This window comes from Macadamia integrifolia, unplaced genomic scaffold (genome assembly GCF_013358625.1).
Source record: "Macadamia integrifolia cultivar HAES 741 unplaced genomic scaffold, SCU_Mint_v3 scaffold1351, whole genome shotgun sequence".
Lineage (NCBI taxonomy): Eukaryota > Viridiplantae > Streptophyta > Magnoliopsida > Proteales > Proteaceae > Macadamia > Macadamia integrifolia.
The window spans coordinates 1-24,235 of record NW_024868174.1 but is presented as its reverse complement, the minus strand read 5'-3'; the positions used below and the strand labels follow the sequence as shown (position 1 = coordinate 24,235).

Here is a 24,235-nt window from a genome sequence, read left to right as displayed (position 1 = left end):
CCCGTTTAATAAACGTGTCGGGTTCGATCGGGCCGTAAACATGTCGGGCTCTGTTGGGCCTACCGGTGCGGGCTCAGAATTGACACCCCTACATTAAGTTGCATGCTAGTACGTTAAACCATGTAAAAAAACCATACTGAAATCAAACCAAACTGAATGAGAAACCATTTATTAAACCTAATAAAAACCATACCAAATCTGAACTGAATTGATTCGATTTCAGTATTAAAATTGCATTCAAGTTCTTAATAGGATACAGTTTTAGTTTTTCCTTCTCGTCTCCTGCACCAAACGTACCAAAATCTTGAAACCAAACCAATTGACAATCTTGCGGTCCAGTATGGTTATCCACAGTTTTCCGTCCACTAGACATTGTTGATGTTGTTATGTCCACACGTTTTGCCATAAACCAATATAGACCCAAGACCTGCGATTCTGAGTCTCAGCTTTGTGGTCCATAGCTCTTGGAAACTGGTTCTTTACGTTGAGATGGTCTAAGATGAATTCATTGAACTACCAAAGAGGAGTTTCAAGTCTCCAATAATTCCATTAGTTTCTGTATCTGTATCCCAAAATTTGACTTCATCAACAATAGGTCATAAGATTGGATTTGAATGGAATGACTTGGAGGGAACATATCTCCTTTCATAGGAAATCTCATATTTTAATTTCCTCAACTTCGAACGTGTATCCAAATTCTAGGAGGATCTGGGCACACAATTTAACATAGGGATGAACATCCTTAGGTCCTCCCAGCCTATGGATGCATGTTGAGCCTACAGTGGCACTGGAGAGGATCTAAATCCACAATTCATTTGATGTAAATGATAGAGATATAGATGAATACGGACATGGATCCTCTCCAACACGCATCTGATGATTGGTAGCACTTGGGATCAGCTCCGCTCGTGTGTGTGGGAATTCACTTGGGACCCACTCTTGTTTAAAATAAGCAATGTGAGACTAAAAGAAGTTCCCTTACTTTAGACCCAAATCCTCTCAAATATGCTAATGCTCCTACCGTGCATCAGACAATTGATAGCACCTGATCACACACCCTTAGCCGTCAGATACACATTGGGCGCATTAGTGCACTTGAGAGTATCTTACCACATAGCTAATTAAACAACTTTTACAAGTGCACCAACAAGATAGAAAGGAGGAAACAAAGAGATTTTGAAATTTAGAAACACAAAATATCCAACAGTGATTTCCAAGGATAAAAATCTTAGTTCACTCTGCCCATAAGTGAAAGATGAGAAAGTGGCATGCTAAGCCATATGAACCAAGTCAAAAGTGAAATTACTATCCTATCCCTATTTCCAAATTGCTCAAGAGAAAAAGACAAAAGCTAAAAAAAAAATAAATAAATAAATAAATAAAAAATAAAAATTTAAGGGTTTCTATTGCATGGATTGCACGGCAGCTTACTGATTTAGTCTAAACTTTTAACTCAAAAGAGAGGCAATTTCCCCCAAACGTGCCATCAACCATTGATTTCAAAGGAAGTGCATACAAATATCAAATCCATATATACATCCAAATTGGCTAGACCATGAGGTGAGGTAGACTTTGATATATCCTCTCGTTCAACACATCCAATTCAACGACACCTTCTTATCACTCACAACTGATCCAGTTGGTGTGAACTGCAAAATGTGAATAATCCTCCTCATTGGATTGGTTTCAATTTCACCATTTCTGCGCATTGAAACTGATTCAACCCGAATCAAAACCAGGCCAAATCGAACCATTGACACCCCTACTCACAACTGATCCAATTGGTGTAAATGTGAATAATCCTCCTCATATTCGTAATTGGCTAGGAATAAAATGTACATGCCAATGAGTTTCCTTCTACTTGTTTCATGCCAAAAGCATTTAATTAGGCTCTATTTGGTTGTAAGGAGAATTAAAGGGAAAGAAAGTGAAATTTTCAAACATCAAAAATAAATTTTTATAATCATTACCCCATGTGTGGATATCACTATCTCCAAAGCATGCCACATTTGTTTATTAAATTTCATTTTACTTTCATCCAAAACCTTTTTTTATAAAATGTAGAATAAAAATTACATGTAAAATGTATCATTACAAAAAAATTGTAAGAAATTTAAGTAATTTATACAATCACATTGGTAAATGATTACAAATTTTCTTTTTAAAGTTAGAAAATTACACTTCACTTTCCTTCAAATTTCGCAACCAAACAAAGTTTTACGGGCATCCATAACAAGTTGCATTGGTTGCATGGTGCCCTATTGACTTTGTCCAAGATTTAACTCAAAAGATAGTGATTTCCATCAACCGCACCATCAACCATTGAATTAATAGAAAATGCATACACATATCAAATCAATATATACATCCAAATTGACTAAGTTGATATTTCTACCCATTCGACACATCCAATTCAATCAGACCTTATCAATCACAACTGGTAAATGGAAATGTGTGGTGGTGGTATAACAAGTTGCATGGGTTGCACGGCGCCCTATTGACTTAGGCACCATTTGACCCAGAAATGGAGAAATAGCCTAAAAAGCGTTTGATAAGGTTGTTCTATTTTACCCGTTTCTAGAAACATAAATAAAAATTTATACCTATTTACAATTCTAGAAACGACTTTGACGAAATAAGTCGGACTTGTTTTGTCGTTTCTAAAAACGAATTTGAGAGAGAAAAAAAAAAATGTTGTTGTGCCTGATAAATCTCTCAACTATATAAACCTAAAAAGAGACAACCGAACACTCTCTCCCTTTTGGGTATCCGATGATACTATTGGGGTTTTTAGTGGCATTATGTCTGCAAAACACGTTTCGAGAAACAAGTTTATCAAACACCAAAAAATCCGTTTTTGTTTTCAAAAATGTGAAAAGCCGTTTCTGTTGTTTATAAACACAAAAACAGCAGAAACGTTATCAAACAATGCCTTAATCTAAGATTTAACTCAAAAGATAAACACGCCATCAACCATTGAATTAAGAGAAAATGCACACAAATATCAAATCAACATACATCCAAATTGACTACATTAATATATCTACCCATTTAACACATCCAATTCAATCAGGCCTTATCAATCACAACTGGTAAATGGCAATGTGTGGTGGTGGTGGTAGTATTACATTTAAAACATAAATTATTCCGAGCCATCATTGCCTCAATCTTTAAGAAAATTTTCGAAAAAGTAAAAAGATGAAGTTTTCACTATTCTTTCTAGTAAATGATAATTAACATGCAAAATTAGAAGAATTTTCATCAAGAAAGTAATAAAAAGGCTTTTGTTTTAATTATACACTCCAAAGTATGGTATAGGTATATAGGCAAAGTGATGTGTTCAGCTATGGAATGCTTTTGTTGAAAACATGAATGGTGTGATTGATGACATACAAGGTGGATGGAGATTAAAATACTCCATGGCCATATGAAAACTTTTACTACCATTGTTGTTGAGGATGACCACTCATGTTGAAAAATGATAGTGTTATACTAGAGCCACATATTTCAAGTAGAGTGTGGGTTCTCTAAGCAAGCAGTGTAATTTTTAGCAACTTCTTGGGCACCGAAACAAATTTTGAAGCGGAGTGGTTGGCTGTAACAGCTGGGTTGATCTTTGCAAGAGGTATGGACATCCAAAAATTACAGTTGGAGTGTGACTCGGTGGCGATCACTGTGCTGCTTCGAAGGAAATTGGTCCCATGGTTTGTTCGCCAACAACAGACATTCTTTGTCCACTACCTGATGCTGATTGAATGGAAAGTTTCTCGTTGCTTCAAGGAAGGAAATTCTGTTGCGGATTAGTTGGCTAAATTGGCAGCGAAATCTGCAAGGTCTACAATAAAAATTTCCTTTCCGTCCTCAATTTTGGGTGACCTACAAAGTGATTTCCTTGGCCGAGCAAGGTTTAAAATTATGTAACTTTTTTTGGAATTTTTCCTTTTGCAAGATAGTTCCTCTTGCTGATGACAATGCCGAAGGTGGAGAGACCGAGCCTCGGTGTTTGAGTATCTTGTTTTTTCAGGTTATGTCTGTATATTCTTCTTTTTTTCTTTTTCAATACTAATAACCTTTTAGTGAAAAAAAAAAAGCATGCAATGTAATTTCAATAAAGTAATGCATGTGTGAAGGCAAAGTATATTCCTTAGGTGGCCCAAAAAGCATTTTCCCTTTAAAATAATATTAGAAGATAGAGCACACAGCCATTCTTGATGCCTTTGCTCACTTGGAAGACAAGGATATTACATGACCAATCCTGAATATTGATAATGGATTGCTTCCCTCTAATGCTATATCATGAATAGAGGATATTTTATCTTCTTGAAAAAATATAAAAAAAGGTAGGCTTTAGTTTTAATGTTGTGTGCGACTGGTATAATCTTGGTTTGCCTTCTCTTCTTATCTTCATGCGAGATTATGAAATTAAACAATTTCAGGAAGAAGATGATGCAGTGAGAAATCTACTAAGGTATGGCAAAGGAAGACTTTCTTCATTAATGACCATCATTACATTTACATGAGCATGGAAGAAAAATGGAATGTGGATCAGGTTTTCATACATTCTTGTACAGTCTGATCTATAGATGGAATCCACCACAGGGTACAGTTTGAACCATTCTTATATTGTCTGATCCAACCCTCTTTCACCCCTATCATAGAGGCTATGAAGATGTACATAGAAGATATGATTTTAAAGAGAGAAGTGAAGAGGGTATTCAAGTGTATCGCAATACCTAATGTCCTATGATCAAGGTCATCTATTGTGACCTCCCAGAAAAATCCAATCCTCTTTGCCATCACAATATAAGGTAACCTTGTGGATGAGACTCCTGCCATTGTGGGATCTAGAGAGAGTTATAATGTATGCAGTTTTACCTTTGTTTTCATGGAAAGACTATTTTTTATTTGAACCTGAAACCACTAGGTCGCAATGAAGCAACCTGACCTGATGCCGACCCAATCAATCCAAAGAGAGAGAGAGAGAAAATAATCTGTTTTTTTCACTAAAGAGATCCAAAATATTTTACTTAAAAAAAAAAAAAAAAAAAAAAAAGAGAAATGACAACAAATGTTAGGTTTCTACCTCCCTCCTTTATCATTTTGGGTACTGAGCGGACTAGTTGACTTGGACAAAGTCATTGTCAAAATCTTTGATAAGGTCAGTAATAGCGCATGCACACTTGGCATGTGATATGGAATCTCCTTCCCTAATCAGGCTACACTCTAAATGGAACCTTCCCTGATTCAGGCTTGACTCTAAATGGAAACCTACCTTGACTGAAGACCTTCCATCTAGAGAATGATTGTAATTGATACTCTTTCCATTCCATTCAGAGATCGATTGTAATTGATTATAGTTGAGACTCTCCTTGTATAGCCTTCATGAGTAGGGTTACCTTTTGATATAAATTGCATGATCTTATAACAATGAATACAACAATAGAGCATCATGATTTTACAGTCAGGTCCGATATGGCAATTTAGAGTTTTTCGTCCACTGAAGTTATTGATGTTAATGATCATATATGTATTTATTTATATATATATATATATATATAGAGAGAGAGAGAGAGAGAGAGAGAACTCTACCCTCTAAGCATGTACCTGTGTCAAGACACATTGGATGCGAAAAGACTGTGTTAACATGTACTAAAGATGCTTCCACACGTCCTCTCATTGATCATGCCCGTTGGTGTGTACCTATGCCAGTTGATACCATTCTCTGGCCCATATATATATATATATATATACACACTAGTAAATATGCATGTGCAAATGCACGTGTGGCTTTGTTGTGTGTGTGCATATGTGTGTGTGTGTGTGTGTGTGTGTGTGTGTGAGAGAGAGAGAGAGAGAGCTAGTTAAGTGACTCGACTCAAAGTTAATATTATTTCAAATAAACTTTATCACTCAAAATTGTAAAAATTCATGACCAAAGCCCTCCTCCAGAATTCATTTAAAAAACTGCAATGTTTTTCCTATCTAAAAACCCAGTTATTCTCATGCCATTACTATTGAGATTTAAATCAAAATATAGATAAAAGACTTGGTGGATTTGAACCACCATCTTCTTGAGGTATAGAACCATTTTCTATACCACAAGTACTCTACCAATTGAGTTAAAGACCAATATTTAAATAATAAAAACCATTATTAAAGAAAGATAAAGAAAACCAAATTGAAATATAATATTCCATAGCTAATAAAGCCTATGTTTTTTTCCCACTATGATGCACCTATTAAGGGAAAATGGAAGCACGTGAATTTATTACGCTACCCAATAAAAAGATACAAAAAGCATCCTCAACCACCACTAAGTGATTCCAAACTTCGATTTATTGAAAAATTACGTTTGAACATTGAAACTATAACCTCTATTTTTTGTAATGCTTGAAAAATCAGGAGAACAAGTGTCACAGATTAGATTCCACCTTGGTGCAACCTGAGTTTGGAAAGCCTACAATATAGAAAGAGAACTTAATCCTCACCAATTCATAGACAATGAAATGTAATAATGAGAAGAGAAAGTAAACGAAGCAGAAGTCCTCACTTGTTCACATCTCCTTAAGTTTTCTTTATCCCCATTGTAGATATAAGCATGGCACTATAAGTACAAAGGTGAAAGGAGTAAAATCCTATTTAGTTTGACCACAAGGATAAATGAAATAATGGGTGAAATTGGTAAGCCCACAAGCATATCAAAAATTTAACCTTAACTAATAAAGATAATTTAATCCTAAATAATACTAATAAAGATAATTTAAATAACAATGATAAGTCAACAAGTTCCTCCCACCTTAAGTAGTTGTATCTTGTTTGTCCTCTTTTGTTGGACAAAATGAGGTTATCAACCTGATCACCATCTAATGCTGAGTAATCCAACATAAGCACTAAACTTTGTAAACATACATAAAAAGGCAAAAGTGAGAGGAACCATCAAGTAAAATTCTCTACCACTACATGATCTGCTCAACAATTTAACATAATTTTTATTTGTTTGATTGAAATAACATACACTATAAGGAAGCGGATTTAGAAAAATGGTTCAGATAAGTTGGATGGGCGAGGGTTGCATAGAAAATGAGGTGGGGTATTATGCAAGGAAGAGAGAGGATTGGTAGAGATTTGAATTTTCAAGAATCGGAGGAGAGGAGGCAATCGATTGTTTTAAGAGTTGGAGAGGAGGAAGTCGTTTAACAAAGTGCGGCTTATTGACATCAACATTTCCATTCTCCATGTCCCCTGTTCCGTTCATTTTTTAGAAAATGTGTATCAACTTCTATCTGATGATGAGTTCAAATAGAAAAACATCAAAGAACCCAAACCTTACTAATCGTTGTTCAGTGCAAGTTCTTTGAACTCTTTCATGGTTTAGATGAATTAAAATGGTGATGTTAATGATGAAAGTAAGCTTTTTTTTTTTTTTTCATTCAATTTCTAACTATCTATAAAAATATCTCTATAGAAAAGAAGCATACCCTGTTCCATCCTTGTAACCATCTGAAAATTTATGAAATTTTGCTTTGTTATCAGCCGAATTGGAGAAGTGAACTCTAGTGCCTAAGAAAACCGCAATGAGGAAGCAACCAACCCCCCAAAATAATTTGAGCTATGTTGATCCGATTGTCAAAGAAGTAATTCAAAGTTAAGCCTGTGATGGTCAAGATATCAAATATATACATTCAGTCACAACCCAATCCATTATTATAAATATATTTAATAAAAAATTCCAAATTTTTCTTCCATAAAATTAAATAAGTAATTCCAAAATTTCACAGTTTAAGTCTTTAACATAAAAGTTAAAAGAGTACTCACAGCAAAGAATCAAGAAACACTTGAAGAGGAAGAGAGGAAGAGAAAGAGACGCATGGACTATGAGAGGGATGGCACTTCGACTTGGCACATGAGTTCAGCTGTAGCAAATCAACATCCCAATTATGAAATTAATCCCATATATATACAGTCAAAAGAACAGAAACAATCAAACAAAGCACATCCAGTGATTCAATTGACTGACCATCGAACAATTCTGGTTCTCTGTAATCCTCTTCTCCTTCTTCCTCTTCATATTTGTCAATTTCTTGTTAAATAAACTGAAAAAGCATAAGAACTTACCACCAAGCCCATTTTCCTTTCGATCGTCGGCCATTTCCATTACCTCAAAGAACCTCTCCACCAATCCCTTCATCGTCTTTCCAATCAATATGGTCCAATCCTCTATCTTCACTTTGGATATCGCCCCATTCTTCCACTCACATCTCCGTCGGCCGTCAAGGAATGCTTCACCAAGAATGGTAGGGAAGCACTTATACAACGACTCCTCACTTAGGGCCGCTTCTTATGGATTCCATTGACCGAACCTCCGCCGCCTCTCCACAATCGAGCTCTTCTCCTCCACCCACTTGAACATATTTTCAGATTTATGAAGAGAAGAGGAGAGATTTGGATTAAAATCGCTTTTGTGTTGCAGACGACGATTGGGAACACCACGCACAAGAGAGCCACTCGGCTTCTGTCCTTACATTTTTTTTTTGTTTTTTTCCTTCTCTGTTGGAAGGGAGACGTTCGGTATTTGAATGGAGATTAATAGAGAGAAATAATGGGGTAATTAGTGAGTTTTAATACTTAATTACTTCCCCTTCGTACTCCACTTATTTTTTTATTTTTATAGTATAAAGAAATAATGACGTAATTAGTGAGTTTTACTACTTAATTATTTCCTCCTTTCTACTCCATTTTTTTTTTCTGTTCCTTTTTGGTCATTTGGAAAGCTTTGGCTTCTGTCCTTCCGTTTTTTTATTTAAATTTTTTTTTAAATAAATTAAATATGGAGAGATGTTAAATGAAGGCATTAGTCGTAATTTAAATAGTAAATGGGGACATTTAGGTCAGATGGTTAAGTTTGCCAAAAAACACAAGTACGTCATTTTATAGAGTACATAGATAGATATATGTAATGACATTGTCAATATAAAGTAATAAGGCCTATTGTCACCAAGACCTGCAATTCAGTCTCAGCTTTGTGGTCCATACCTATAATACTAATGCTCCACCAAAGAGGAGTTTCAAGTCTCCCATAAGGTTATTTTCAGTGCTATCCTTTAAATTCTTGTAATCAAAGATATTAAGAGATTAAGCGATACCCTAACTCAAAATTGCATATTTTCTGTGTTTGCATCCCAAAATTTGATTTTGATGGCACTTCAGCTTCTTCTTTTTTTGTGAGTTAAGTGATGTTAGAATCCATAGCCGGTATAATGATTGTAGTGAATGAGACAGATCGTCATGCTTTGCTTGAGTTAAAAATACAAATTAATGATCCTTCTGAAGCACTAAGTTCCTGGAATCATTCCATCCATTTCTGCAATTGAGTAGGGGTCAAATGTGGCCACCATCATCAACGATGGGTTATCAGCATGAATTTAGAAGGGAAGGGCTTGGTCTATGATGAATTCATTGACCCACCAAAGGGGAGTTTCAAGTCACCTATAATTTCCAATAAAATCAAGCATAACTATAATGGCAAATGAAAACCTTGTCATGGCTCATCACAACTAATGGTCAGGGTTTAATTAGAATAAGATTAAATACTTGACTTCTAAGGTCTGGAATTTGGTGGAGCATTAGTATAATTGTTCAATGCTATTCGTTGAAAAAAAAAAAAAAAAAAAAAGTGTGTGTTTATGTAACTTTGTGGCAATTTTCATCCACATATGAATGGATTTGGCTCCTCTCCAATGACTATCAATGTAAAACATATTGTCCATACCTCTTGGAAACTGGTCATTTATGTGTTGTGATTAGGGGTGTCAATGGGCCAGGTTGGGAAAACCCAGCAAAAACCCAACCCAGCCCAGCCATATGTTGGGCTGGGATATCTTAGCCCAGCACCAACCCTATCGGGTTTAGCCCAACCCATCCCAGCCCTGATGAACCCTGATTGGGCTGGGTTTAACCCAATCCAGTCCAACCCAACACTATCGGTTACTTTGTTGCTTGATCTTGATGCATTGCAAATGCCAAAGTCCAAAGTTTTCATATATGTGCAGATTGTGAAAAACAAAAGACCTTTTTCTATAAGTATCCGTTAATAATTATTAGCATATTTATATGATTATATACTTAATAAACATGGTTGGGTTGGATTGGGTTGGGTTGGGTTGGGTTGAGACCTCAACCCAGGCCCAACCTAACCCAGTCTCAGGCCAGAAATCTCAAGCCTAACCCACCCTATGGGCTGAAATCTTAACCCAAGCCCTGTTCAAGCTTAGAGCGGGCTAGGGCTGGTTTGGGTTGACCAGGCTTTTTTGACACCCTTAGTTGTGATTGACCTACCAAAGAGGAGTTTGAAGTCTCCCATAATTTTCAATAAAGTCACATGTAACTATAATCACAAATGAAGACCATGTCATGGTTCATCACAACTAATGGTCAAGGTTAATAATAAGATGAAATACTTGACTTCCAAGGCCAGGAATTTGGTGGAGCTAGCATTAGTATTTCTTGAATTCCAAAGTCTGGGATTTGATGGAGCTAGCATTAGTATTACTTGATTCTAAGGTTGGTGGAGCTAGCATTAGTAATATAGTACTGTTCAACGCTACCCTTTAAATTCTTGTGATCAATGACATTAACAGAGTAAATGATACCATAACTCAAAATTGCATATTTCTCTGTATTAGCATCCCAAAAACTTTATTCTGATGGCACTTCAGCTTCTAGTTTTCATTCTCCTCTTTGGGAGCTCATCATTGATGCTAAAATCAGTCACCGGTACAAGGATCGTAGGGAACGAGACAGATCGTCTTGCTTTGCTCGAGTTAAAGAAACAAATTGATGATCCGTATGGAACATTAAATTCTTGGAACGATTCCATCCATTTTTGCAATTGGGTAGGAGTCAAATGTAGCCATCGTCATCAACAACGGGTTATCAGCTTGGATTTAGAAAGCAAAGGCTTGGGAGGGAACATATCTCCATCCATAGGAAATCTCACATTTCTGCATTCCGTCAACATTGGAAACAATAGCTTTAAGGGAAAAATCCCACGAGAAATCGGTAGTCTGATTCGACTACAGTACATTGATGCTGAGAACAATACTTTCGAAGGAGAACTTCCTATCAGCTTGGCCAACTGCACTCGTCTAAGGGAAATTTACTTTTCCTATAACAATCTTGTTGGGAACATACTGGTTGAGCTTATGGCTTTGTCAAAGCTAGAGGTAATTTCTATTCATAATAATGGTTTAACAGGAGAGTTACCAGCTTCTTTTGGGAACATTTCCTCCATCCAACATATTTCTTTCGGTGTAAATAGACTGCATGGAAGCATTCCAGAATCCCTTGGTCACCTAACAAATTTAAACTTTCTGTCACTTCATGAAAACAACCTATCTGGTATGTTCCCTCTCTCACTATGCAATCTATCATCTCTTGAAATTATTTCTCTTGGATTCAACCAACTTCATGGGAGCCTTCCACATGACATATGCCTCACTCTTCCAAATCTCCTAAGCATAGCAATTAGTAAAAACTTTTTCTCAGGGACCATTCCAAATTCCATCTCCAATATTTCAACACTTGTAAAATTTAATCTTGCTGGTAACGGCTTTGTTGGACCAGTCCCTAACAATTGGGGAAATCTTCAAAATCTCCAAGTCCTCAATCTGGGCAGAAATCTATGTGGAACAGGGAAAGGTTATCATTTGGATTTTATAAATTCCTTGGTCAATTGTACAAATCTACAGGTTCTGTCCTTGGATGGTAATGGTTTTCAGGGTCCTGTTCCTAACTTTAAAGCCAATCTTTCAACACAGCTCTTACAACTTCGATTAGGAGAAAATCGAATATCAGGAGTTATCCCTACTGAGATTGAGAATCTTGTCAACTTAACCTTATTGGGATTGGAGGGCAACTTTCTCGAAGGTAATATTCCGTCTATCATAGGGAAGCTTCTGAAACTTCAACAATTGTTCTTGGGTGGAAACAGACTTTCAGGACAGATACCATCTTCTGTAGGCAATCTCAATCTTTTGTTTGCACTCCATTTAGAAGAGAACAACTTGAATGGAAGCATTCCATCCAGCATTGAAAATTGTCATCAATTACAATACCTAACACTTTATCGGAATAACCTCCAAGGCCCATTACCTAAACAATTCTTTTATATTTCCTCCTTGTCAGTAACTGTTGACTTAGCTAATAATTCTCTGGTCAGTTCCCTACCAATAGAAATCGGTAACTGGAAAAGTCTTTCTATATTAAATATCTCCAACAACAAATTGTTCGGAGAGATCCCCTACTCCATTGGAGACTGTAATAGTTTGGAACACCTTCATATGGAAGGTAATTTCTTTGAAGGAACCATTCCTCAATCTTTGACTCTTCTGAAGGGCCTGCGAGTTTTAGATCTCTCACTCAACAATTTATCAGGCCAAATCCCAAAAGATCTTGAGAAACTTTCAGGATTGCAAACTTTGAATTTGTCCTTCAATAATCTTGAGGGTGAGGTACCAACAAAGGGAATCTTTGGAAATGCAAGTTTAATTTTAGTAAATGGAAATGCCAGGCTTTGTGGGGGAATTGCAGAGTTACAATTGCCTGCATGCGCAAACCGTGGATCTACAAAAAGAGAAAGTTCCCATTCTTTGAGAGTAATTTTGGCAATAATCGGTGTGGTTCTTGGTTTTCTTTTGATATCTTCCTTTCTTACTATTTATTGGATAAGAAGATCAAAAAGTAAACCTCCACCCACACCATTAATTGGTGACCAGTTCTTAAAGATTTCTTACAAAGAGCTATTCCAAGTAACTGGAGGATTTTCTTCGAAAAATTTCATAGGTTCTAGCAGTTTTGGCTCCGTATATAAAGGGATCATCAATGGAGATGAAACAATTGTAGCAGTCAAGGTACTTGACCTTCAAAATCCAAGAGCATACAAGAGCTTTATGGTTGAATGCGAAGCATTAAGAAACATTCGACATCGAAATCTTGTCAAGATTTTAACTTCTTGTTCAAGTCTTGATTCAAAAGGCAAAGATTTCAAAGCCCTGGTTTATGAGTTCATGCCAAATGGGAGTCTAGATGATTGGTTGCATTCGTCGACGGAGGCACAGAATCATTCAAGGAATTTAAGCTTTCTTCAAAGATTAAACATCGCGATTGATGTGGCTTCTGCATTGGATTACCTTCACTACCATTGCTATATACCAATTGTTCATTGTGACTTGAAGCCTAGCAATGTTCTACTTGACAATGATATGACTGCGCATGTCAGCGATTTTGGTTTGGCAAGGCTACTTTTAGAACCTGACAACAATTCATCCCATGCTCAAACGAGTACCATTGGGATAAAAGGATCTATCGGCTATGCAGCTCCAGGTAGCAAATAAACTATACAATTTTATTTTGAATTATCAATGTATTATTTTTCTTATTTTGTAGATTTAGATGCCCTACTAAGTTTTTGTTGTTGTCTTGTTTGAGTCTAAATCCATTGTAGGGTATTAGACAAGGCCCAAGTGATGATTCAGAAAAAGGATGCAGACCTAAAGATCTTGTTAATTAGGGTTAATTTTTCAATCCAATTTTTATTGGATTTTCAACACACTTTTCTATCTTAATTAGAGTTGTTCATGGTTTTATCTATATTCATTGCAATTAGGAATTGTTTATTTAGTGATCACATTGAATCCCAGTATCTAAACGGACCAAAAGGAGGTTGGTTTTCAATTAACATAATCAAAGAACTATGGTTCCCAAATTGAAAAATTACCAAGTAACCAGCTACTTTTTAATATTGTATTCATAGTTTGCATATTTCAGATTTGTGGTTTCTTTTATTGTATGAAAAATATGCAAATCTCTTATTGCCATGTTACAATGAGAGGTTTTCAAATTTCAGAATATGGCGTATGTGGAAAAGCAACTATACAAGGGGATGTGTTTAGCTTTGGGATCCTTTTGTTGGAGATGTACACAGGAAAAAGGCCAACAAACAAGATTTTTACAGATGACTTCAATCTTCATAACTTTGCAAGGGCAGCTTTCCCTATACAAGTGATGCAAATTTCAGATCCAACACTCCTACCTAATGAAGAACATGGTGAAGAAATTGGAGTGGAAGCTATCAACAAAACTGAAGGTCCTAGTCATAGGGTAGATAAATTGCAAGATTGCATAAGGTCAATAATTGAAATTGCACTCCAATGCTCCATGGAATCACCAATAGAACGCTTGAATATGAACGATGTTGTGAGGAAACTACAATTAATCAAGGGCTGCTTTCTTGGACAAAGAATCTAACAATACAAAGCAACTACATCTGATTAGAAGGTGAGATTGAATCTTCATCTTTTTAGTTATTGTATTTCACTGCCAATTAATTCTCACTAAAAAAATTGGGAAAAAGAAAGTTGTAGATCATGTAACTATGTAGAGTTATTCACATATGATATTTTAAGGTGGCTACTGCTTGAGTTTAAGTCCCAATTTCAATCTTACCTGAGCCCACTCTTGGTCAAGGCTATATCATTTCCTGGACAAGTAACTATATTCCAAACTGTTTCTTTTTTATGGAGAGTGATTAGGTGTAAGAATTCGAAAATGCCATATGAAGGCGTGACCCTAAAATTAGGTTGGAGGCTCCTCACATAGGAGCGCCCTCTCTAGGCTCAAAGGGTCTGAAGGAAAAGTATTTTTCAATTTCAATCCTCTGAAACTAAATTCCCTTCTCATGCCTCTCGGACATTGTAAAGGATCTACTTCATGTCAAGGTGAGGTCTTATCTCTTAAATGGAACTCTCTGTCTCCTTAAGATTCAGATATTTTGTTAGGAATCTCTTAGAAATGATGTTCTGCCAGTCTGTGTAGCACCACTATCCTGACACATGAAGGGAGAAATGACAGTCTCACTAGTCTCACTCCATGAAATGAAAAATTCTCCTGATCTATTTACATGCATGCCTCCATTGGCCCCACACTAGTGCAAGGCATGCAGCCTGATAGCACCATAGCAGCCCTTCTCGTCTTTAAATTTAGGTTCTCGCTTCCAACCCTTTTATCGCCACTGATTTTTTTACATTGTGTTGGAACAGATGAAATTTAAGAAAGATATTGAGGTTTGAGGGATTCAGATCGAATCGATCAAGGTATTGGCTTTGTTCCCTTTTTTTTTGTAATTCTTGTAATTATTTTCTTTATTAAAAAAAAAATAGAAGATTCTATTTCTTTTCGTATTTCTTGGTGTTTGATCTAAGAGTTACTAATGTGATTCTGGCCATGCAATTGACTAATATTTGTGGCACTCTCTAGGTTTTTACTTTTTAACCATCACATGATGAACCCTGGCTTGGATTGTGAAAAACAAAAAACTTTTTTCTATGAGTATCCATTAATAATTATTAGCATATTTATATGATTATATACTTAATAAACATGGTTGGGTTGGGTTGAGACCTCAACCCAGGCCCAACCCAACCCCACCTCGGGCCAGAAATCTCAACCCTAACCCACCCTATGGGATGAAATCTTAACCCAAGTCCTGTTTGGGCTCAGAGCGGGCTAGGGCTGGTTTGGGTTGACCAGGGTTTTTTGACATCCCCTGTTGTGATTGACCTACCAAAGAGAAGTTTGAAGTCTCCCATAATTTTCAATAAAGTGACATATAACTAAAATCACAAATGAAGACCATGTCATGGCTTATCACAACTAATGGTCAAGGTTAATAATAAGATGAAATACTTGACTTCCAAGGCCAGGCATTTGGTGGAGCTAGCATTAGTATTATTTGAATTCCAAAGTCTGGGATTTGGTGGAGCTAGCATTAGTATTACATGATTCTAAGGTTGGTGGAGCTAGCATTAGTATTATAGTACTGTTCAACGCTACCCTTTAAATTCTTGTGATCAATGACATTAACAGAGTAAGTGATACCATAACTCAAAATTGCATATTTCTATGCATTAGCATCCCAAAAACTTTACTTATGGCACTTCAGCTTCTAGTTTTCATTCTCCTCTTTGGGAGCTCATCATTGATGCTAAAATCAATCACCAGTACAAGGATCGTAAGGAACGACACAGATCATCTTGGTTTGCTCGAGTTAAAGAAATGAATTGATGATCTGTATGGAGCATTAAATTCTTGGAACAATTCCATCCATTTTTGCAACTGGGTAGGAGTCAAATGTGGCCATCGTCATTAACAACGGGTTATCAGCTTTGCTTTAGAAAATAAAGGCTTGGGAGGGAACATATCTCCTTCCATAGGAAATCACATTTCTGCATTCCCTCAACATTGGAAACAATAGCTTTAATGGAAAAATCCCACGAGAAATCGGTAATTTGATTCGACTACAGTACATTGATGCTGAGAACAATACTTTCGAAGGAGAACTTCCTATCAGCTTGGCCAACTGTACTCGTCTAAGGGAAATTTACTTTTCCTATAACAATCTTGTTGGGAACATACTGGTTGAGCTTATGGCTTTGTCAAAGCTAGAGGTAATTTCTATTCATAATAATGGTTTAACAGGAGAGTTACCAGCTTCTTTTGGGAACATTTCCTCCATCCAACATATTTCTTTTGCTGTAAATAGACTGCATGGAAACATTCCAGGATTCCTTGGTCACCTAACAAATTTAAACTTTCTATCACTTCATGAAAACAACCTATCTGGTATGTTCCCGCTCTCACTATACAATCTATCATCTCTTGAAATTATTTCTCTTGGATTCAACCAACTTCATGGGAGCCTTCCACATGACATAGGCCTCACTCTTCCAAATCTCCTAAGCATAGCAATTAGTAAAAACTTTTTCTCAGGGACCATTCCAAATTCCATCTCCAATATTTCAACACTTGTAAAAGTTAATTTTGCTGGTAACGGCTTTGTTGGACCAGTCCCTAACAAATGGGGAAATCTTAAAAATCTTCAACTCTTCAATCTTGGTGGAAATCCATGTGGAACGGGGAAAGGTCATGATTTGGATTTTGTAAATTCCTTGGTCAATTGTACAATTCTACAGATTTTGTCCCTGAATGATAATGGTTTTCAGGGTCTCCTTCCCAACGTTAAACCCAATCTCTCAAGACAGCTTTTACAACTCCGATTAGGAGAAAATCAAATATCAGGAGTCATCCCTACTGGGATTGAGAATCTTGTCAACTTAACCTTATTGGGATTGGAGATTAACTTTCTTGAAGGTAATATTCCGTTTGCAATGGGAAAACTTTCAAAACTTCAAAGTTTGACCATGGGTGGGAATAGTTTTTCAGGACAGATACCATCCTCTATAGGCAATCTCTCTCTTTTGTATGAGCTTCATTTAGAGGACAACAACTTGGATGGTTGCTTCCATCCAACATTGAAAATTGTCAACAATTACAGTACCTTACTCTTCATTGGAATAACCTCTAGGGCCCAATACCTAAACAATTCTTTCATATTTCCTCGTTGTCAGTAGCTATTGACTTAGCTAATAATTCCCTAGCCGGTTCCCTACCAGTAGAAATCGGTAATTGGAAAAGTCTTTTTATATTAAATATCTCAAACAACAGATTGTCCAGAGAGATCCCCTCCTCCATTGGTGAATGAGATAGTTTGGAACATCTTCATATGGAAGGTAATTTCTTTGAAGGAACCATTCCTCAATCTTTGGCTCTTCTGAAGGGCTTGCAAGTTTTAGATCTCTCACTCAACAATTTATCAGGTCAAATCCCAAAAGATCTTGAGAAACTTTCAGCATTGGAATTTGAATTTGTCCTTCAATAATCTTAAGGGTGAGGTACCAAAAAGGGGAATCTTCGAAAATGCAAGTGCAATTTTATTGAATGGAAATGGCAAGCTTTGTGGGGGGATTGCAAAGTTACAATTTCCTGCATGCACAAACCATGGATCTACAAAATGAGGAAATCCCCATGCTTTAGAGTAGCATTGGAAATAATTCGTGTAGTTCTTGGTCTTCTTTTGATATCTTCCTTTCTTACTCCTTATTGGATAAGAAGATCAAAATGTAAACCTCCACCGATACCATTAATTGGTGATCAACTCTTAAAGATTTCTTACAAAGAGCTCTTCCAAGCTACTGGAGGATTTTCTTCAACAAATTTCATAGGTTCCGGTAGTTTTGGCTCTGTATATAAAGGGATCATCAACGGAGATGAAACAATTGTAGGAGTCAAGGTACTCAACCTTCAAAATCCAAGAGCTTACAGGAGCTTTATGGCTGAATGTGAAGCATTAAGAAACATTCAACATCGAAATCTTGTCAAGATTTTAACTTCTTGTTCAAGTCTTGATTCGAAAGGCAAAGATTTCAAAGCCCTTGTTTATGAGTTCATGCCAAATGGGAGTCTAGATGATTGGTTGCATTTGCCTACACAGGAACATAATCATTCAAGGAATTTAAGCTTTCTTCAAAGATTAAACATCGCAATTGATGCAGAAGATTAAACATCGCAATTGATGTGGCTTCTGCATTGCATTACCTTCATTACCACTACTATGTACCAATTGTTCATTGTGACTTGAAGCCTAGCAATGTTCTTCTTGATAGTGATATGATTGCACATGTAAGCGATTTTGGTTTGGCAAGGCTACTTTTAGAACCTGACGACAATTCATCCCAGACTCAAACCAGTACCATTGGGATAAAAGGATCTATCGGCTATGCTGCTCTAGGTGACAAATAAACTATACAATATATTATTATCTATTTTGTTGATCTAGATGCCCTACTAAGTTGTTGTTGTTGTTGTTGTTGTCTAGTCTGAATCTGATTCCGTTGTAGGGTATAAGACAAGACCCAAGTGATGATTTAGAAAAAAAGGATCTAGACGTAAAGATCCAGTTAATCAGGGTTAATATTTCAATCCAATTATGTTTGGATATTCATATCTTGTTCTAGATAGTTGATGCGTATATCAACAATTTTTTGTATCTCAATTAGAGTTGACCATGGTTTTATTCGGATTCGTTTCAATTAGGAGTTGATTATTCAATGATCGCATCGAATCCTAGCATCTAATTGGACCGAATTTTGGTTGGTTTCCGACTAACGTAATCAGAAGAATCTTCCCAAATGGAAGAAATGACCATGTAGTTGGCTACTTTTGAACATTGTACTCATAGTTTGCATATTTCAGACCTATAGTTTTATTGTATGAAGAATATGCAATCCTCTTATTTTCATGGTAACAATGAGAGGTTTCCAAATTTCAGAATATGGCATGGGTGGAAAGGCAACTACACAAGGGGATGTGTTTAGCTTTGGGATCCTTTTGTTGGAGATGTACACAGGAAAAAGGCCAACAGATCAGATTTTTATAGATGATTTCAATCTCCGTAACTTTGCGAAGACAGATTTTCCTGTACAAATGATGCAAATTTGAGATCCAATGCTCCTACTCGATGAAGAACATGGTGAAGAAATTGAAGACGAAGCCATCGACAAAACTGAAGGCCCTAGTCATAAGACAAATAAATTGCAAGATTGCATTAGGTCAATAATTGAAATTGCACTCCAATGCTCCATGGAATCGCCAGTAAAACTTTTGAATATGAACGATATTGTGAGAACAAATAATCAAGGGCAGCTTTATTGGACCATGAATCTATCAATAGAAAGCAACTACGTCTATGATAGTTAAATGTGGCAACTGCAAGAGTATAAGACCCATTTTCAAACCTTACCTAAGCCCACTCCAGGTCAAGGCTATATCAGTTCTTGGACAAGTAACTATATTCCAAACTGTTTCTTTTTTATGGAGGGTGGTTAGGCCTAAGATTGCAAAAATTCCAAATGCAGGCTCAGCCCTAAAATTTGGTTGGAGGATCCTCATAAAGGAGCACTCTCTCTAGATTCAAAGGATCTGAAGAAGAAAACACTTTCCAATTCCAATCCTCTGAAACTAAATTCCTTTCTCATGCCTCTTGGTCACTGTAAAGGACTACTTCAGGTGAAGGCAAGGTCTTATCTCTTAAATGGAGCTCCATGTTCCTTCCAAGATTCAAATATTTTGTTAGGAATCTCTTAGAAATGGTGTTCTAGCATCTTGGTAGCCTTTAGAGCATTTGATGATAAAAGCTGGTCCTTGTAACTCTTGCGGAAATGTCTATGGCATGTTGATTGAATATTTGAATGTGAATGGTTAAAGATTATGTATTTGTTGAGATGTTACATTCGATAGAATATCTTTGGTGATTACTAACTTGTGTTTGTGTGTAAAGAAAAAAATTATGAGTCGATTCGTAACCTCTCCAAGGCATTGAAGAATTGCAAGAGGCATGCCCAAGCAAATGGATGGAGTCATAGAGTAAGTATTTCAATGGAAGATCCAAGTTTAGCTCGATAGACCAAACCCATGAAGGGTTGAAGCACTCAATTGAAGACCAAGCATGGGGATTACTACCTAGATAGAATATTTTGTATTATCTTTAATTTTGTTAAATATTTGACTCAAATATACATCTTAAATAATTAACATTAATATCTCTCAAAGAAGTAGATAATTACAAATTGATCATTTTACTATACAATATCACATAATATACTTTAGGACATATGCGCATATATTATTGTCTCACCTCAATCCGTCATAAATTCATGCGTAGAGATTCTGAGTCAATTATTGGATAATAAAACATTTGCAAAAATATTTACATAAATAACATTAGTTCTTAAAATTTACCATATGACCTGAAGCCTTAAATTGATGGAAGAACTTACAGATCTTGATCTTGTGGTTGTGCCGGCCCCATGGTATAAATATTTTTGTCTGAAACTTGCCACATGACTAAAAGGTAATATGAGAAAATAAGGATCTGGCAAGTCAAAGCACTTGTATTCTTGACTCTTGAGAGGTGTTGGTCTTGAGGTACCTATCTATAGTCTAAAGTCTATAGTCTATAGTATATAGTCTATACCAAAACTTTTTTTTCTTCTTATTTATTTATTTAGTTTTTTGGAAGAAGAAGGTTGCGTGGCACCTGTGCCTTGACACAAGAAGGGAAAAATGACAGCCTCACAACTATGAAATAAAAAAAAAAATCATGTGATCAATTCTATGCCCCTATGTGCTCCTATTGGCCGCATACTGGTGCAGGGCACACAGCATAGTAACGACCCTTTTCATCTTCAAATTTAGGTCCTCGGCTTCCCGCCATTCATCTCCTAAGTATCTCCGTCTCTATACTGTGTTGCCTACTTGCCCCTCCGTGGGTATTGAATGGTTTTGGAGTTTGAACTTCTAAACCCTTAACATTTTCGTTTTCAACTTGGAGTTTAGATTCTGAAATATAGGGTTCATTGTCTCTTTTTTCTGATTTTGTTGGCTCAAGTTTTTATTTTCTACATTACTATTGAAAGGAAAATTTATGGATACTGGTAATTCGCTTCATTTATTGAGTTATAAATCCAAGCCTCTTCTCTTCCACTGATTCATTTCACGTTGAAACAAGTGGAAATTGAGAAAGATATTGGGTTTTGAGAGACGGTTCGAATCGATCGCCCGAGGTATTGGTTTCAATCCCTTATCTTTGTTTTTAAAATTATTGTAATCTTTTCTCTATTGACTGATACCAATGCCGATACTTAGATATGTGGTTTCAACACAAATTGAAACAAACTGAACCGCTCCATTTAGGCTTTTAGCTGTGTCATTCATGAGAGTTTCATTTGGTTGCAAGCAAAGGGTTTGGAAAAGGGAATTTTTTTTTTTTTTCCTGAATATTCCTATCAAGGCTCGTATGCCATTGGGATGGCAGCCCTAAGGCAACTGGGGTGGCATCCCAAATCAACGGAGATTGAAAAAGGGAAAAGTTTCCACAGTTAATATATACCATACAGTCTTGCATTTTTTTTTTTTCATGCCTCCTACCCTAGTCAATGGATCACATGTGTATAATATTGATCCTTGCATCATCATTACTATGGCATGATAGATTCTTCGGCGGCATAGAAAAGCCCCCCTCCCCTCTCCCTTGAAAAATTAAGGGAAAGTGTTTCCTCTTAAAGGAATGCAGTTATTATATATGCATGGGGCCAATGAGAGTGCATGAAGAAGCATCAATGTCCCCATGTATCAGGTTACAGAAACAACTCTCCCCACAAAATTCATTTTTCTAAAAATTTAATTTCACTTCCTTCCTTTTCTTTCTGGTGCAACCGTGGGATGGAAAAGTGGAAAATCCTGTCATCTTTGGCTCTTGTGATTCATCTGACGCTTGTGATACCTCAGTATCAGCAAAGGGTTACCTAGGATTGGGTCAGATCGGCCAGGTATAGATTATGTGATTTTAAACTGTTTGTGAACTAGCCGTTGTGATGAAAAGCGATCTGCGCCGTCCAGGTTAAACGTTCAAAAAAGAATTTCAAATTTTCTATGGGCTCCACTCACCGCTTTGATATGTGAGAACTGTTTAAAAGCCATCCTGTCGTCTCTCTGAAGGTCTCATCTCTCTCTCTCTCTCGACTCTCCTCTCTGCCGCTCTCCAAAGTCCAGGAAGAACGAGGAGTACCATTTGTGCTTCTTTGTTCTTCTCACGCTCTCTTCGATCTTTGCTCTCCTCCTCAAGGAAGAAGAAGAATTTCCATCTCGGTTTCTTCTACTTCTCTCTCTCTCTCTCTCCCAAGAATGGCTACCGTTAATAGTTACTCTGAGACTCAGGGTTACCAAGGCAACACACCAGTGCCCACACCTACCGTGGCGACCTCAAAGCAGCCTGCCCCTGTCGCTAGGAGCGTCGACACCCAATCTGTTCTGAAAAGGTTTGTATTGTTTAATTTCTCTGATTTCTTGTTATTGGTCCTTTTGATTTTCTTCATCTGTCCCAATTTTTTTTTCTGGGTTTCTCTTGATCCTTCTGGTTCTTCTTCTTTTTCTCTCTGCCTGCGGATCTTGAAGTTGGGTTTTTCTTTGACGTTCTTCCCCTGGACCTTCCGCCACAAAATAAACCCTAGCTTTTGAATTTCTCTATATTTTTAGGCTTTTCTTTAGATTTCTCAGTTTCAGTTTGGATTTATTTGAGCTCTTGTCTGTGGGAATTTTGTAGTTTGTCATTGCCTTTGAGTTTTGGGTTCGGGGATCTCAGTTGAACTGAGTGTTCTTCCGTTTTGGATACTTAATTTTAAATTTTTATTTTCAATTCCATCTTTTCTATCTGATCATTTGTATCTTTTCCTGTTTCTGATTCATTTGAACAGGCTACAGTCAGAATTGATGGCCCTAATGGTAAGAAACGATTCAATTGTTTTTACATTTTAAAAATTTTCAGTAGTTTACCTTCAGATCTGTTAACAATTTTATCTTTGATTTATTATGTGCAGATGAGTGGGGATGCTGGCATATCTGCTTTTCCTGAGGAAGACAACATATTCTGCTGGAAGGGTACAATCTGTGGAAGCAAAGATACTGTTTTTGAAGGAACAGATTACAAGCTCTCACTATCTTTTCCAACTGATTACCCATTCAAACCTCCCAAGGTCAAATTTGAAACAAGCTGCTTCCACCCTAATGTAGATGTCTTTGGTAACATTTGCTTGGACATCCTTCAGGTAGATATACCACTCTTTTCTTGATTACTCTGTCTCAGTTTCAAATCTAATCTGAACCAAAACAAAATCTGTCTAAATTACAGGATAAATGGTCATCAGCTTATGAAGTGAGAACCATTTTAATCTCTATCCAGAGTTTGCTTGGAGGTAACCTTCTTTCCCTTCCTGCTTTTTAGTTTGGTATTTTAAGTTTTATAATTAGAATACAATTGAAGGTAATTATGAATGTTAATTTATTTTGGGCTCGTGTTGTGGATACAGAACCGAACATAAGCTCACCTCTCAATGCTCAAGCTGCAGCACTATGGAGCAATCAAGAAGGTTTTTATAAACAATGGTCATTTACATTATTTGATAACAGTTTTGATTCTAATACTTCTTTGTGATGAAAATTTTCTGATCATCTCTCTTAATCTTTGGGTCGTTTTGCAGAATACAGGAAAATGGTGGAGAAGTCTTACAAAGCTTCTAGTTAAACTGTGATTCATTCTTGAAAGGGAGATTATAAAAAGGAGTCTCTGTTTTTATTATTAGACTTTTGCTGTATTTCATTCTTTTGTTTGTTACTCAATAAAATCTTCAGCTGGAGCTTAGATATGTAACAGAACCTTTGTGAGTTGGAATTCCAGAAACCTACAAATTTCAGAACTTTTTCACGCCATGATTCAATATAACATTTC

At 36.5% G+C, this 24,235-nt stretch overlaps 3 protein-coding genes and 1 pseudogene across 14 annotated transcripts; 3 read left to right on the top strand and 1 right to left on the bottom strand.

The window, feature by feature from the left end:
* Positions 1-6,243: 6,243 nt before the first annotated feature.
* Positions 6,244-8,548, bottom strand: LOC122063557. Of its 12 annotated transcripts, none has more exons than XR_006135390.1 (6): positions 8,018-8,548; positions 7,816-7,913; positions 7,479-7,651; positions 6,797-6,895; positions 6,551-6,604; positions 6,244-6,457 (listed from the first exon to the last, which is right to left on the bottom strand). XR_006135390.1 is itself a non-coding variant. In XM_042627259.1 (3 exons), the coding sequence occupies exons 1-3, from the start codon at positions 8,186-8,188 to the stop codon at positions 6,798-6,800; spliced, it is 324 nt and encodes a 107-aa protein (XP_042483193.1). In that variant the 5' UTR covers positions 8,189-8,548; the 3' UTR covers positions 6,244-6,797. The 12 variants fall into 12 exon arrangements, 2 of the variants coding, with proteins under 2 accessions (XP_042483193.1, XP_042483194.1); XR_006135391.1 differs by having other exon boundaries at positions 6,797-6,890; XR_006135389.1 differs by having other exon boundaries at positions 6,797-6,869.
* A 2,155-nt stretch (positions 8,549-10,703) lies between these two features.
* LOC122063561 (probable LRR receptor-like serine/threonine-protein kinase At3g47570) lies at positions 10,704-17,909 on the top strand. The gene is made up of 5 exons (XM_042627265.1): positions 10,704-13,380; positions 13,904-14,183; positions 16,310-17,205; positions 17,560-17,624; positions 17,712-17,909. Exons 1-5 carry the CDS (start codon positions 10,704-10,706, stop codon positions 17,907-17,909), a joined length of 4,116 nt encoding a protein of 1,371 aa, XP_042483199.1.
* On the top strand, positions 17,906-19,392 carry LOC122063558 (annotated as a pseudogene).
* Positions 19,393-22,438: 3,046 nt separating this feature from the next.
* Positions 22,439-24,203, top strand: LOC122063556 (ubiquitin-conjugating enzyme E2 20-like). Its single transcript, XM_042627258.1, has 6 exons — positions 22,439-22,769; positions 23,205-23,232; positions 23,328-23,555; positions 23,639-23,702; positions 23,817-23,876; positions 23,988-24,203. Exons 1-6 carry the CDS (start codon positions 22,636-22,638, stop codon positions 24,029-24,031), a joined length of 558 nt encoding a protein of 185 aa, XP_042483192.1. The 5' UTR covers positions 22,439-22,635; the 3' UTR covers positions 24,032-24,203.
* Positions 24,204-24,235: the final 32 nt, after the last annotated feature.

Excerpts from the sequence above, each read along its gene's own strand:
- LOC122063557 (XM_042627259.1), bottom strand. The coding sequence starts at position 8,188 with ATGAAGGGATTGGTGGAGAGGTTCTTTGAGGTAATGGAAATGGCCGAC. Across the intron at positions 7,914-8,017 it reads AGAACCAGAATTGTTCGATG|CTGAACTCATGTGCCAAGTC; the intron begins GTCAGTCAATTG and ends GATTTGCTACAG. Across the intron at positions 6,853-7,815 it reads GTGTTTCTTGATTCTTTGCT|GTTGATAACCTCATTTTGTC; the intron begins GTGAGTACTCTT and ends GATGGTGATCAG.
- LOC122063556 (XM_042627258.1), top strand. The coding sequence starts at position 22,636 with ATGGCTACCGTTAATAGTTACTCTGAGACTCAGGGTTACCAAGGCAAC. Across the intron at positions 22,770-23,204 it reads ACCCAATCTGTTCTGAAAAG|GCTACAGTCAGAATTGATGG; the intron begins GTTTGTATTGTT and ends TCATTTGAACAG. Across the intron at positions 23,556-23,638 it reads TTTGCTTGGACATCCTTCAG|GATAAATGGTCATCAGCTTA; the intron begins GTAGATATACCA and ends TCTAAATTACAG.
- LOC122063561 (XM_042627265.1), top strand. The coding sequence starts at position 10,704 with ATGGCACTTCAGCTTCTAGTTTTCATTCTCCTCTTTGGGAGCTCATCA. Across the intron at positions 17,206-17,559 it reads GGAGATTAACTTTCTTGAAG|ATTGTCCAGAGAGATCCCCT; the intron begins GTAATATTCCGT and ends CTCAAACAACAG. Across the intron at positions 17,625-17,711 it reads GGAACATCTTCATATGGAAG|GTCAAATCCCAAAAGATCTT; the intron begins GTAATTTCTTTG and ends ACAATTTATCAG.